Raw genomic sequence first — 13,731 nt, forward strand, 5'->3', positions numbered from 1 at the left:
TTGCTGCTGATAATCTGAGAGAGTCGACCAAAACATTACTTGCTGCCATATACTTCTCACGAAATGACCACAATGACAAAATCCAAGCACTTTGAGCTAATACGGAGGTTTATGACAGTCTACCCGCGCACAATTGGTGCACGTAACAGTGAATGAGGGCAGAGGGTGAGGGGGAGGGACGAGGATCACATAGTGGTACAGTAAGACCCTTTGTTTCTGTCTATAAAGTGTGTTGGTTAGAGGAGCTGTAGATGCTGATGTATACATAACTTAAGTAACTATACTGAAAATCTTGATGCTTCGTTAAAATTCGGGAACGAACTTGTAATAGGTCATTACGTAGAAGGAAGAAGAAAAACTTCTGGAAAATTTAGGGAGGAAAAAAAGCCAACATTTTAAGCAAAATTATATGGATCACGAACTAACAATTATTTCTGAATGTGCAAGCATAAATTAGTGTGGGGGTCTGCGGTTACACGCTGTAACGTGCGCGGAGAGCTAAGGCGCGCTGCTTACGATGTGCTTGTCGATGTGGAGAGGCCGCAGCAGGGGGTCGAACAGCAGCTTCTCCGGGTCGACGTCGATGGGCGACTGCCGCCGGCCCTTGTTGCACAGCGACCACTGAGGGTTGATGCGGCCCCAGAAGTTCGGACCTGTACAAATAAATACCGACGTCAACGAACACTGAGCTGCGTAATGTTGGGGCGTGTCCTAAATAGTGATAGTGTATACGTAAACAGTACTATCGAAATTTCCAACCTTTCAGTCCTAACCGAAAAGGTCAGATCTCTTGTAGAGCCTAGATCTTTTGTGTCAATGCCGTGTGGCCTAGTAGATGGGGGTAGAAAGATAACATTAGGGGGTACGTGGAAGGAGATATCCAACTGCGCCGTTTACTATTCAACCAAGTGAAACCTCCCGAACGCCTCTGTAACCGGCGGATTTGAGCTAAGTTTAATTAAAAAATTCAAATGTCTCTGAGCAGTAAAGGACTTAACATCTGAGTTCATCAGTACCCTAGAACTTAGAACTACTTAAACCTAACTAACCTAAGGACATCACACACATCCATGCCCGAGGCAGGATTCGAACCTGCCACCGTAGCGGTTGCACGGTTCCAGACTGAAGCGACTAGAATCGCTCGGCCACATCAGCCGGCTAATTTTAATTCATTTGTGGGCCAATACTTCCCAAAAAATCAACTACGGGCTGTAGTAACCTTAAGTGTTTATGTGTTTACCTGAGAGAAGTCGATAACTTGGCCGACGTGCGTAGTTTACCTGTTGTAATCGTGATAAATCCACATCTTTATGGTCAATACTTCATCACTTTTCACTTACCTGAGAGAAGTCGATAACTTGGCTGATGTAGGTAGTTTACCTGTTGTCTTCGTGATAAATCCACATCTTTATGGACAATACTTCATCACAACTTTGAATTGTTACAACAGTTACTTCCTTTATTTTTCTCGCCATCATTTAGCACTATTGTGATCAGAACCGACTTAGTTGTATTCTCAAATTGCTTGTTACAAACAAATTTCTACTCCGCACTTATTTTGCCGTCGGTTTCGAATAAAAACAGTGGCATCGACGAAATATAAATTTTTGTTTTCGTAAGTGAAACCATAACAATTACTTGAACGAGGACATTCTGAAAATACATTCGAATTTTTCATGTACAAACTGTTAAAGATTTCTTTTGAAAAACTGAAAAATCATTATTTAGATGTTACATCGTTATTCTTAAAGTCCACAAAATCATTTCCCAGCCTAGATACCCTGACGATGAACAAATTCCTTCCAACGAAATAACCAGTTTGTTGACACCGCCACTACAGTGTGTCGGACTTTGTTGACGGAGCCACAACCTCACCTCTGCTAGCGCCGCTTGATTACTATCATATTGAAGTCTTTGAACGTGCTCTGTAAGTTTTGGAAACAGATGGAAATGTCATGGAGCCAAGTCGGTACTGTATCGAGGATGACAATTGACAGTAAACACAAGCCGTCGGATTATTACGGGTGTCGCAGCGCTCGTGTGCGGTCTGGCATTGTCGACCTGAAGGAGAGTGTTCTCCATGTGTGGATGAACTGTTCGAGTTCATGAAACTCGATTAGAGGAAGCTGTCCGTCACGCACCGACATAATTACGTTACACAACACCATGTTGCTGTCTATACTTCGTTGCCCTGTAACAGTATAGGGTTCCAACTTACATCGGCGAAGTTGGAAGTCTACCGAATAATGTGCGTAACATGTAAGACCCCAACGGATAATGGGAACAGAATAAAATAAATCTGAGGTGCTTCTTTTCAGCACGCCTTCTTGTTGTTTACCATAAACAGAATTTTACCAAACTTCCTGGCAGATTAAAACTGTGTGCCGGACCGAGACTCGAACTTCTTCCAGGAGTGCTAGTTCTGCAAGGTATGCAGGAGAGCTTCTGCGAAGTTTGGAAGGTAGGAGGCGAGGTACTGGCGGAATTAAGGATGTGACGACGGGGCGTTGTCGTGTGTAGGTAACTCAGTTGGTAGAGCACTTGCCTGTGAAAGGCAAAGGTCTGAGTTCGAGTCTCGGTCAGGCACACAGTTTTAATCTGCAAGGAAGTTTCATATCAGCGCACACTCCGCTGCAGAGTGAAAATTTCATTCTAGAATTTTACCAGATTTTTGAGATGCACTGTACAATCTTCTGGGTGCGCGGCATCGAACTTCAGCACTCACACGGCAGTTTAGTGAGACGTATGTGCTAAAAACGTGTAAAAACGTTAAAAAACTGTATACACATGTGTTAAAACGCGTAAAAACGTTAAAAAACTGTACACACACACACACACACACACACACACACACACACACACACACACACACACACACACACAAGAAATTGAGCCATGCACGGCTCGCGTTTATCCCATTTGTTTGTCATCTTGTATTACGGTACTGCCACCTCGATTTCTTATTCAATTTACTGGCGTCACTAACTTCCTGCCTTACTTGCCCGTGAGCGACAGCAGCAGCGCTTATCGATAAGTGCACAGTCGTACCATCTTTGGAGCGACCGATAGTATTTCCGGGTCGTCGTGTGTCTGACAGTCAGTTCGGGACAGACCAGCAGTCCAGTCAGTTGAAGACGGCAGCCGCAGTGAAGTCGGCGACGGAGCGCCGGTGAGGCGCTGACAGCCAGTGCTCGCCGACCGATGGCGACACACATGCTCTGTCCGACGAAGGGAGATTGGAGCGGGACGACCGTCGGTTGGTCGTTCGGTTGGTCGTTCGGTTGGTCGTTCGTTTGGTCGTCTCATCGGCTGTCGCATATTTGCTCCTTCACCGTTTCCGGGCCTGGGCAGTTGGTCGGTTGGCGTGGAGCAGCGAGGAAGTCTCCGTGGCGCGTAGTTTGGCTGGCGCCCGCTGGCGGCGTCCACGCGCAGTTGGAGTGTGAGGTGCTATTCCCATTGCTGTGAGGTCCGTGGCTCACCGGTCCCGGACACAAAAGTTGATTATTTACTAAATCTACCAGTCAGCCCCAAGTGTTCACATTGTGTCGTTTGAATTTCGTTGTGGGCTGCTGGGACATTCCCGCGAGCAACAACATGTGTTTTCAAGTTGGCGAAGTTCTAGCCGCCGTCCTGTGGAGTTTGACTTAACTTGATTACTTTTGAATTGAAGTGCACCAGCGGAATCTTCCGCCTTGTTGCCGTTAACGTTCCGGTTACTTGCCTTGGCCGCTGACGTAAATTCAGGCAGTGTCTTTTCCTCGCCGTGTTGTGGCTGTCCAGCACGGAGTGTAGTTTGACAGCTGAACGTGTAATTCGTTGTAGGTGCTGACACCTTCTGTGTTGTTTCATTGAACTCCCTGTTGTGTGCTGGTCGGGTGCAGCTGAAGTTACCCTGTCGCTTGGTCCGTTGACTGTCTGTCGGCTGGGCTACCGTCGGATTGAGAATTGTTGGCCCGACTGCCTGTCTCACCTAAGCGAGCGTTAGTGTTTGAATTCCAAGCTGACCCTTGAAAACTTCTGAGCGCCGTTTGCTATGCTGCCTTTTCTTATTTGTCCTTGTTGTTTGTTTATGCATGGCTTCTAGCCGATTTTAAAGTATAGTTGTTTTTACCTTAAAGCGTGAGATTGTTTAGGCCTTCAGCCTGATTTAAAGAAATCTTAGGATAAGGCCTTCTGCCTTTTAAAATTCAAATTCTTGTTTTTGAGTCTTAAGTGACTGGCCTTAAGCCGGTTTTAAATTAAAGTTCTTTTGCCCTTGAGGTGTGAGATTGAATGGCGCATTTGGCTGGGAATTAAGTTCTAAAATGTTTGGCTTGCCCTGTTTTTAATGTTTTCTTTATTCTTTTAATGTTTTTCAAATGAATAAAGTAGTATGTTAGAGTGCAACTGACAGCCACTCATTTTGGCCCCTTTCCACAAATTAAACTCTGTCCTGTCCTGCGGGTATAGTTGGGGATCTCAGAATTCATATTTATAGCAATTTGATACTACTGTACATTTCATATGTTGTGCAACAATGTAAATAAGTAACTGAGTAACATTTATATTCTTAAATCTAAACGTTAACGGAATTTTTAAACCAACAAAGGAACACAGCACCAAGCATTGACCACGCACATGCAGGACTTGACATTATAAAATCGCTTCCTATAAACAGTTCTTACGGGCCACTGCCTTGGTCCTATTGAGATCTCGTGCAGGTCTTTGCTTTAGACACACAATACTCGAACGTAAGATAATAATATGACACAGCGGAGAAACCTGCATACTAATACGGACGACCAGATCAATGACAGTTTACGCCAGCTCAGAAAAGTCCGATTTGGAGGTGGAGAAATGCAAGTGGGGGCAAAGCGAAGGGAAGGGCATCCAGCTCAGCCAGCCCTACCATCTAATATTGCCAAATCCAAATTAATATGCCGCCCCGTAAAATAAGGCCAGGAAAAAGGAGAGACGAACTACGGTTTAGGGGCCATGGTGTGTGTTGGTCCAATAGCTCATTTTGAAACGCGTACGTTTCATATGTAATCATTACCAGCGATGGCGAGACACGACAGAATCTCTGACCAGAGAGTTATTTATCGTTGCTAGTCTGCACTTGACCGCGCGAGAGTTCAGTTGGAGAGTAGTAGCAGTCCGGTACAGTTGCGTGTACCGAGTCGGCAGGAACAGTTGCGAGTTGTACTCTGTCTGTAGTAGAAATCGGATACAGTTGTGTGTGGCGAGTCGGCATGCGTCCGCGGTGTGCTCTGCCCACGAGTCTGGTCAGGAAAGTGGTGGACGATATGAATATTATTGTAGAAGGTAATGAAGCAGCATTGCGCTCAGCTAATAACGTATGTTAATTCTAATTAATTTGTTCAAAAAATGCCCCAATAATAATTTTTGAGCACATCTAGTAATGTATGCTAATTGTAATTAATTTGTTCAACAAATGCCCCAATAATAATATTTTTATAAAGTAAATCTTTCAAAGAAAAGTAATCGTTTCAATTTAAAGAATTTTTTCACTCTTTTGAAGAAAAAGCATTCATTTCAATTTAAAGAATATTTCCTATGCATTTCCTCCAAGAATCAAAACTAAATATAGGCCAGCATTGCACGGAGCTGTGCCGAAAAATAAGAGAGGATATAGATGCAGTGTTACTGAGGTAAGAATTTATCTGGTTTAATTATTTCACAGGGCCGAAGGTCAGCGCAGCTGCCCTTATAAAATTTATCAGGTTTAATTATTTGTGTTGAGATGTTATATTCAGTTCATGGTTCATTATTTAATTAATATTATTGTGGGTTTAATGATCAATCATCATTCCTTAATTTTTGTGGGGAGTTTACGCTTGGCTTCATTTAAATTTAACGATATATGGCTCCAATTTGCATTCTTATTAGACATTATTTTTGTTGGGAGGTTATATTTGGCTACATTTTCATGTTTTTCATTTAACGATTTTGTGTGGGGAGGTTACAATTTCACCCAAAGGATTTTACATCGGCATCAAGGAGTTTGAAGGGAAAAAACTGCATAGCTACATTACTTTCAATGTCTACTAAGAAACCTAGCGATTCACCTCCAGAACAGTAATCTTGTCTCAGCTGCCTAGAGGTGTCAAACCCCCGCAGTAGCAATTCCCGTTACAGAACTTCGTCGCGGCCTCAAGTATTGTTGCCACTCTGTGTGATGTTACAATGTGATTTTACTGTAACATATCGGTACTCGATGTTAATTTATTTGGCCACTTTTTCGCAGTGTGTTTGGAAGGGCAACCTTGTGCTCATCATGCAGGGGTGGTATGTAACTGGACACGTTTCTGTGGCCTCTTTTGTCGGCAGAAGTCAGTCTGTGAATTTCATTATGTCAAGAGCGTCTCCATTGGGGATACAGTGTTATGGGAGTTGCTTGCGACCTGATATGCTGATTTTGAACGCTGGGCAGGTGCGTGCACACCCTTTCGTTAGTGAACGCTGCGGGCGATCCACAGGGTCCAGAGAATAACGGAGCATGGCAGTTTTCCCTCCTGCACGTACTTGAAAGAGCAAGATACCGTGGCAGCATCTGGCCAGCATGAGATAGTTTTGTTCACTCTAAAAATTGGTTCAGCCAACAATATTGTGTTCCTCTTGAGAGTTTCCTTGGTGTGGAATACAGACCAATGTTGAAGAGACAGTCTTGTGACGTGATTGCGTCGGTGCGGGACACACTACCAAATTCGTGTTTAAAAATACGTGCCTGGTATGCAAAAGGGGGGAAGTTGCATGTGCTTTCCCTTGCTTTCTCGTGAATTTTGCAACACCTCACCCATCATATTGGCAGTACCATAGAATGCTCCCTTGCACGTGGAGAGTTTTGAAATGGAGAAGACTCGGGAAATGAGGAGCAATGAGCTCCCGTCTAAAATCTGAGAGGTAATTTTGAGAAGTCGGTTCCTGGTGGCCATATGGTGTTATTCGGCACACTTCGCTGTTGTTGAGAAAATGTGCTGCCGACTTGATCTGTTGTGAAGTGTAATACTCTATCGCTAGCTCTGAATTCGCGAGCTTCACAGATAAGAATCTTGGTGCTTTATTGTCCATGCAGTTTCCCAGATAAAATTGGTACCTCCCACGGTATGAGCGTCATTCTTTGTTAATTTAATTTAGTACTGAAATAACTCTGCTCTCTGTCTGTTCGTTGTTAATTTCACTGAGAATGTTGTTGTGGTCTTCAGTACGAAGAATGCCTTGATGCAGCTCTCCATACTTTTCTGTCCTGTGCAAGTCTCTTCATCTCCGAATAAATATTGCAACTATTACCTTCTGAATCTGCTTACTGTATTCATTTCTTGGCCTCACTCTACTACTTTTACCATCCATACTTCCCTCCAGTACTAAAGTGGTGGTCCCTTGATGTCTCACAGTGTGTACTATCAATCAGTCCGTTCTTCTAAACAGATATACTTCGGGCGCGATCAGTTGATTTGCTGCCCAAATAGCGAAACTCATCTACTACCTTAAGCGTCTCGTTTTCTATTCTACTTCCCTCAACAGCTCCTGATTTAATTTGACTAAATTCCGTTATCCTTGTTTCTCTTTTGTTGATATCTATTTTACACCCTCCTTTGCACACATTGTCCGTTCCGTTCAACTGCTCTTCAAAGTCCTTTGCTGTCTCTGACAGTTTTGCTATGTCATCCGATAACTTCAAAGTTTTCTTCTTTCCTCATTTTTTTTCTCCCTGAACTTTAATTCCTACTCCAAATTTTTCTTTCATTTCTTTTACTGCTTGCTTAGTGTACAGTTTCAAAATCAGTTATTCTACAACCCTGCCTCATTCTCTTCTCAACCATTGTTTCCATTTCATGCCCTTCGACTCTTATAATTGCCGTCTGATTTCTGTACGTGTTGTAAATAGCCTTTCGCTCCCGATATTTGACCCCCTGCTGGTTTCAGAATTTGGAAGAGAGTATTCCAGTTAACACTGTCAAAATCTTTCTCAAAGCTAAGAGTGTTATATACGTAGGTTTGCATCCTTATATTTTCTTCTTTCATCAATTAAATTCACTGTCTCCTGTATTAGTTAACGATCTCTAATAGGACTTATTTATTTACCTATTTGGTCTTCTGCTGCCTTCACTATTTCACCTCTCAAAGTTACCCATTCGTTTTCTGCTGTATTCTTTTCCCTTGTTCTTGTCAATCGTTGCCTAGTGCTCTCTCGAAACTCTTAACAACCTGTAGTTCAACTTATTCAGGTCCCATCTCTTCAATTTCCTACATTTTTGCAATTTCTTCAGTTTTAATCTACAGTTCAGAACCAATAATTTGTGGACAGTCCACATACGCTCCTGGAAATATCTTACAATTTAACATGTGCCTTCCAAAGCTCTGTCTTACCTTTGCATGATCAATCTGAATCTTTCCGGTGTCTCCAGGTCTCCTTAAGGTGTACAGTCTTCTTTCATGTTTCTTAAAATCAATTGTCAGCGGTGATCGAATTATTCTTTGCACATAATTCTACTAGACGGCTTCCTCTTTCATTGATTTCCCCCAGTCTGTATTCACCCACAAATTTTCGTGTTTTTTTTTTCGTGCTACAGAACTTTATTACCCCATCACTACTAAATTTTCGTTTCCCTTAACTATCTGAATAGTCCCTTTTATCTCATCATGCATTTCTTCAGTTTCTTCACCTGCGAAACTATGTAGCATGCAAACTTGTACTATTGGCTTTGTATCTGTCTTGGCTACAATAACGCGTTCAGTATACTGATCATAGCAGATTAACCGCATTCCTATTTTCTTATTAATTATTAAACCTATTCCTCAAGTATAACTGTTTGATTTTGTATTTATATCCTTGTATTCATATGACTGGAAGTCCTGATCGTCTTGCCACCGAACTTTACCAATTCCCACTATATCTAACTCTAACCTACACATTTTCCTTTTTAAATTTTCTTGGAACATATAGAGTAATTGAATTTCTATTATAAGCAGACTTGACTTACATCCTTTAACCTGTCCTGAATCTTTTCCTGGCTACGCAACCCATTACAAAAAATTAATATAACCTGTTGAATACCGAATTGGTTAACTTCACTGTACCGAGTTGTCCATGATCAAAGTGGTCAAAGACAAGGACAGTCTATTGGTTATTCTGTGAAATCAATGAACACTGCTCATGTTCTTTTGTACCAGCATGCTTTGGTTTTACTTTGCTTTCAACACACGCGTCTTTCGGAACGACCACGACCAGAAAATCGGCGAAAATTGACGTCAGTCTCATACGAACATTACCCAAAAAATACTATTCCCTCGCACCATTCGCAAATAAAACAGCGAAGGGAGGAAAATATAGAGGTACCACGAGTACTATTTGCGACCCCTGCAAAGCTGTTTGTGAAGTATAGATATGGACGTGCAAACAACACGGTCTACTGTCACTCTGTGTGCTGCCGACTTTGAGGGGATGCTACTTCTAAGAAAGGCCTCCTGCGTCCGCCAGAGCGCAAGGAAAAGTGAGGAGCGGTGACAAGTACTAGGAGGCACTTGCCCCTCCTGGAATCCCAGCAGGAATTTTTTATTCGTAACACAAGTCTCACGACATTCTAGCAATGATTGTCTATAAAACTAATGAACTTATATTTAACATTGCCCAGTGCGACGGGAAATACTGTGACCTTAGACATCCCTTCATACTGTATAACAATAATAACAATAATAATAAGTACGTCCTTTATGCCCAACTGATGGTCCAATCGAGGATGAACGACATTCGTGTCGAACATCACTCAGTGACATCATGTGGATTTTACGAGGCTGAGTTCACACTGTTCCAGTTTCACCGTCGACGAAAACTCCCTGGCGTTAGTGGGAATCGAACGCGGCTCCGCCGCATGCTGGTCATCACCGTTAACTACTCAGCCGTAGATGTTGTGAAGACATTGCTAATTATGAGAGATAATTTATTTTTCTTTTTCTATTTTCTTTTCTTGAACTTCATTTGATCTCAACCTATATCTTAGATGGTCTAAATATTGTTTTTGTTTTGTTTTGTAATATGAAACGTTACTATTTCCTTTATTTACATTGATACATGAATTTCCTTATACGTAAGTATTCGAATGTTCAATGCAAGTTCGACTTTCTGCTACAATGTTTCTGTGTAATGCACTGTGTAAAACCACATGTAATGTGCAGGGCTGCTATACGAAGTGCTATACCAGAGCACTATCGATACTTGCAGTCGAACAGTGACGTCAGTCAGAAGGAGTGCGGTGTGGTGGCATACGCGTGTTTGGTTTATACACTCCTGGAAATGGAAAAAAGAACACATTGACACCGGTGTGTCAGACCCACCATACTTGCTCCGGACACTGCGAGAGGGCTGTACAAGCAATGATCACACGCACGGCACAGCGGACACATCAGGAACCGCGGTGTTGGCCGTCGAATGGCGCTAGCTGCGCAGCATTTGTGCACCGCCGCCGTCAGTGTCAGCCAGTTTGCCATGGCATACGGAGCTCCATCGCAGTCTTTAATACTGGTAGCATGCCGCGACAGCGTGGACGTGAACCGTATGTGCAGTTGACGGACTTTGAGCGAGGGCGTATAGTGGGCATGCGGGAGGCCGGGTGGACGTACCGCCGAATTGCTCAACACGTGGGGCGTGAGGTCTCCACAGTACATCGATGTTGTCGCCAGTGGTCGGCGGAAGGTGCACGTGCCCGTCGACCTGGGACCGGACCGCAGCGACGCACGGATGCACGCCAAGACCGTAGGATCCTACGCAGTGCCGTAGGGGACCGCACCGCCACTTCCCAGCAAATTAGGGACACTGTTGCTCCTGGGGTATCGGCGAGGACCATTCGCAACCGTCTCCATGAAGCTGGGCTACGGTCCCGCACACCGTTAGGCCGTCTTCCGTTCACGCCCCAACATCGTGCAGCCCGCCTCCAGTGGTGTCGCGACAGGCGTGAATGGAGGGACGAATGGAGACGTGTCGTCTTCAGCGATGAGAGTCGCTTCTGCCTTGGTGCCAATGATGGTCGTATGCGTGTTTGGCGCCGTGCAGGTGAGCGCCACAATCAGGACTGCATACGACCGAGGCACACAGGGCCAACACCCGGCATCATGGTGTGGGGAGCGATCTCCTACACTGGCCGTACACCACTGGTGATCGTCGAGGGGACACTGAATAGTGCACGGTACATCCAAACCGTCATCGAACCCATCGTTCTACCATTCCTAGACCGGCAAGGGAACTTGCTGTTCCAACAGGACAATGCACATCCGCATGTATCCCGTGCCACCCAACGTGCTCTAGAAGGTGTAAGTCAACTACCCTGGCCAGCAAGATCTCCGGATCTGTCCCCCATTGAGCATGTTTGGGACTGGATGAAGCGTCGTCTCACGCGGTCTGCACGTCCAGCACGAACGCTGGTCCAACTGAGGCGCCAGGTGGAAATGGCATGGCAAGCCGTTCCACAGGACTACATCCAGCATCTCTACGATCGTCTCCATGGGAGAATAGCAGCCTGCATTGCTGCGAAAGGTGGATATACACTGTACTAGTGCCGACATTGTGCATGCTCTGTTGCCTGTGTCTATGTGCCTGTGGTTCTGTCAGTGTGATCATGTGATGTATCTGACCCCAGGAATGTGTCAATAAAGTTTCCCCTTCCTGGGACAATGAATTCACGGTGTTCTTATTTCAATTTCCAGGAGTGTATAATCGTGCTAGACAAACGAGTTCTGTTAAAAAAGTTCCAGAACTTTGTGCATGACATTTTTTTTACGCTTACCTTTTCCTTATTGGACATGATCTCCTTCGAAAACTCCCGTTCACAATAGACACTCAGCTCCCAAGGGCGTTTCCATTCCGGAAACGGTCTTGGTTAGCCTGTTGCTGAACTGCGCAAGGTGGCGATTGTGGATTTTTTTTTTATGTCGCCCATCGTAGCAAATCTTTGCCTTTCAAGGGGGCTTTCAACTTCAAAAGTCCACAGGGGCCAGGTCTGGAGAGTAAGGAGGGTGAAGCAGCACAGTGATTTCCTTTCGTATGCAACAGTCATTCACCAACAGGGATAAATGTGCGGGTGAGTTATCGTGATTCAAGAGCCTTGAATTGTCACCACACCTTGGTCGCTCTCACATTTGCTCGCAGGCGTCGCAAGACGTCCCAGTAGTACCATCGATTAAGAGTTTGTCACTGTGGCAAAAATTCTTGATGAATAAATCCGTCAAAGTCAAAGAAAACTATAAGCATATCTTTGACATTTGACCTGACGAGGATTTTTTGGTCTCCGGGAATCTTTTTTCCGATCCAATGTGAAGATCGAAGATTTATCTCAACATCATAGCCTTAGATCCACGACTTATCACCAGTTAAGATTCTCTTAAGGGTAATCTCGTTCTAATTTGAGCGATCCAAAGGCTCTTCACAGATTGCGAAGCGAGGGTCTTTCTGTTCTTGATTCGTGAGCCTTGCGACGAACTTGGCAGCAAAACGATGCTTCCAAGATGCTGTCTCAGGGTTTCATAATATGATCCCACTGATACGTTATATTCTTCTGCAACCTCTCGGAACAGTCTGTCTTCGACTGGAATGCCCAATTTTGTTGACGTTCCTGACCATAAGAGTCGTCGGTAGACGCCGAAGGGCGTCCTGAACGACGATCGTCTTTAACATCCGCCCGGCCATTTTTAAACTGTGTAAACCATTCGTAACACCGATAACGGCTTAAGCAGTCATCACCGTAGGCTTCCTGCATGATTTTGTGTCTCTATGCAGGTTTTCTTGAGTTTCGCGCAAATTTAATGCAGACATGTCGCTCCTCTAATTCTGCTATCTCGAAATTCGCAAATTGTGCGGCACAACGTTCTACTCAATACAGCACTGAACAATAACTAAAAGACGTAAAACAATGAAACACGCGTGTGCAGGGATGCCGGCCGCATTTCGCTACAACGCACCACTGGCACTATTTTAAGAATGTTCCGGAATTTTTTGAACAGACCTAGTAATCACATGAAAATTAATGGAAGCATTCTTATTTTTCGGAAAGGCTTAAACTAAACTTCATCGTGAAAGTTGTGGAACAAAATGTTAGACTGTGTGAGTGCTATGAGTTTCGTAGAACCCTTCAAACAACAGTGGCAATGCTGGCGTTAATGGACTTTCAAAGTTGCTGCTAGAGCTGAACTGTTTGCAGCTACCCGAACTGCTCCAACTAATGCACTTTCAATTTGTTATCTCATGTTCAACATAATGAACTTTGGCGCGCGCTAAAACATTAACTGTCGCCCTGGAGACTTACAAACTGTGACGTGTGGCACTGTTTTCATGTATGGAACGGGTAATTACCAGGAATGACTGCCCATAGAACGTACGAACCCTTAACGACCTCGTATATCGAACGTTCGACTCGATGTCTACCACACGACTGGTGCAGCGAGTTACGGATACTGTTTCTGCGCGTACACTAGAGCAACAACAAAAGACGAAATATAACAAAGTTACAGTTAATTACAAATGAATGTAGTAACATTACTTACTTTACTCGTCAGCGACATTTTCCTCAAGCACTATTCCTCGTGTTGTATAAGCCGCCGGCAGCAGTTCTTTTTTTCATAACCCGCGCGTACGCTTGCTATGTCTCTCAGAAATAGCTTGAGTGTCATAAGGGTCAAATTTTCACTCAGCCCCAAGTTGTGGAAATATAGGTATTGGAACAGATATAGCTTTCCATACTG

The 13,731-nt window shown here is 44.1% G+C and overlaps 1 protein-coding gene across 1 annotated transcript in view; it reads right to left on the reverse strand.

Annotated features, from left to right (window-relative positions):
* The window catches only part of LOC126198789 (carbonic anhydrase-related protein 10-like), a 367,685-nt gene that overhangs the window by 161,136 nt on the left and 192,818 nt on the right, over positions 1-13,731 (reverse strand). Inside the window, exon 3 of the mRNA XM_049935358.1 lies at positions 517-653. Coding sequence (XP_049791315.1) covers positions 517-653 — 137 coding nt within the window. The remainder of the gene's footprint in view (positions 1-516; positions 654-13,731) is intronic.

The sequence above is a fragment of the Schistocerca nitens genome, chromosome 8 (genome assembly GCF_023898315.1).
Source record: "Schistocerca nitens isolate TAMUIC-IGC-003100 chromosome 8, iqSchNite1.1, whole genome shotgun sequence".
Taxonomy (NCBI): domain Eukaryota; kingdom Metazoa; phylum Arthropoda; class Insecta; order Orthoptera; family Acrididae; genus Schistocerca; species Schistocerca nitens.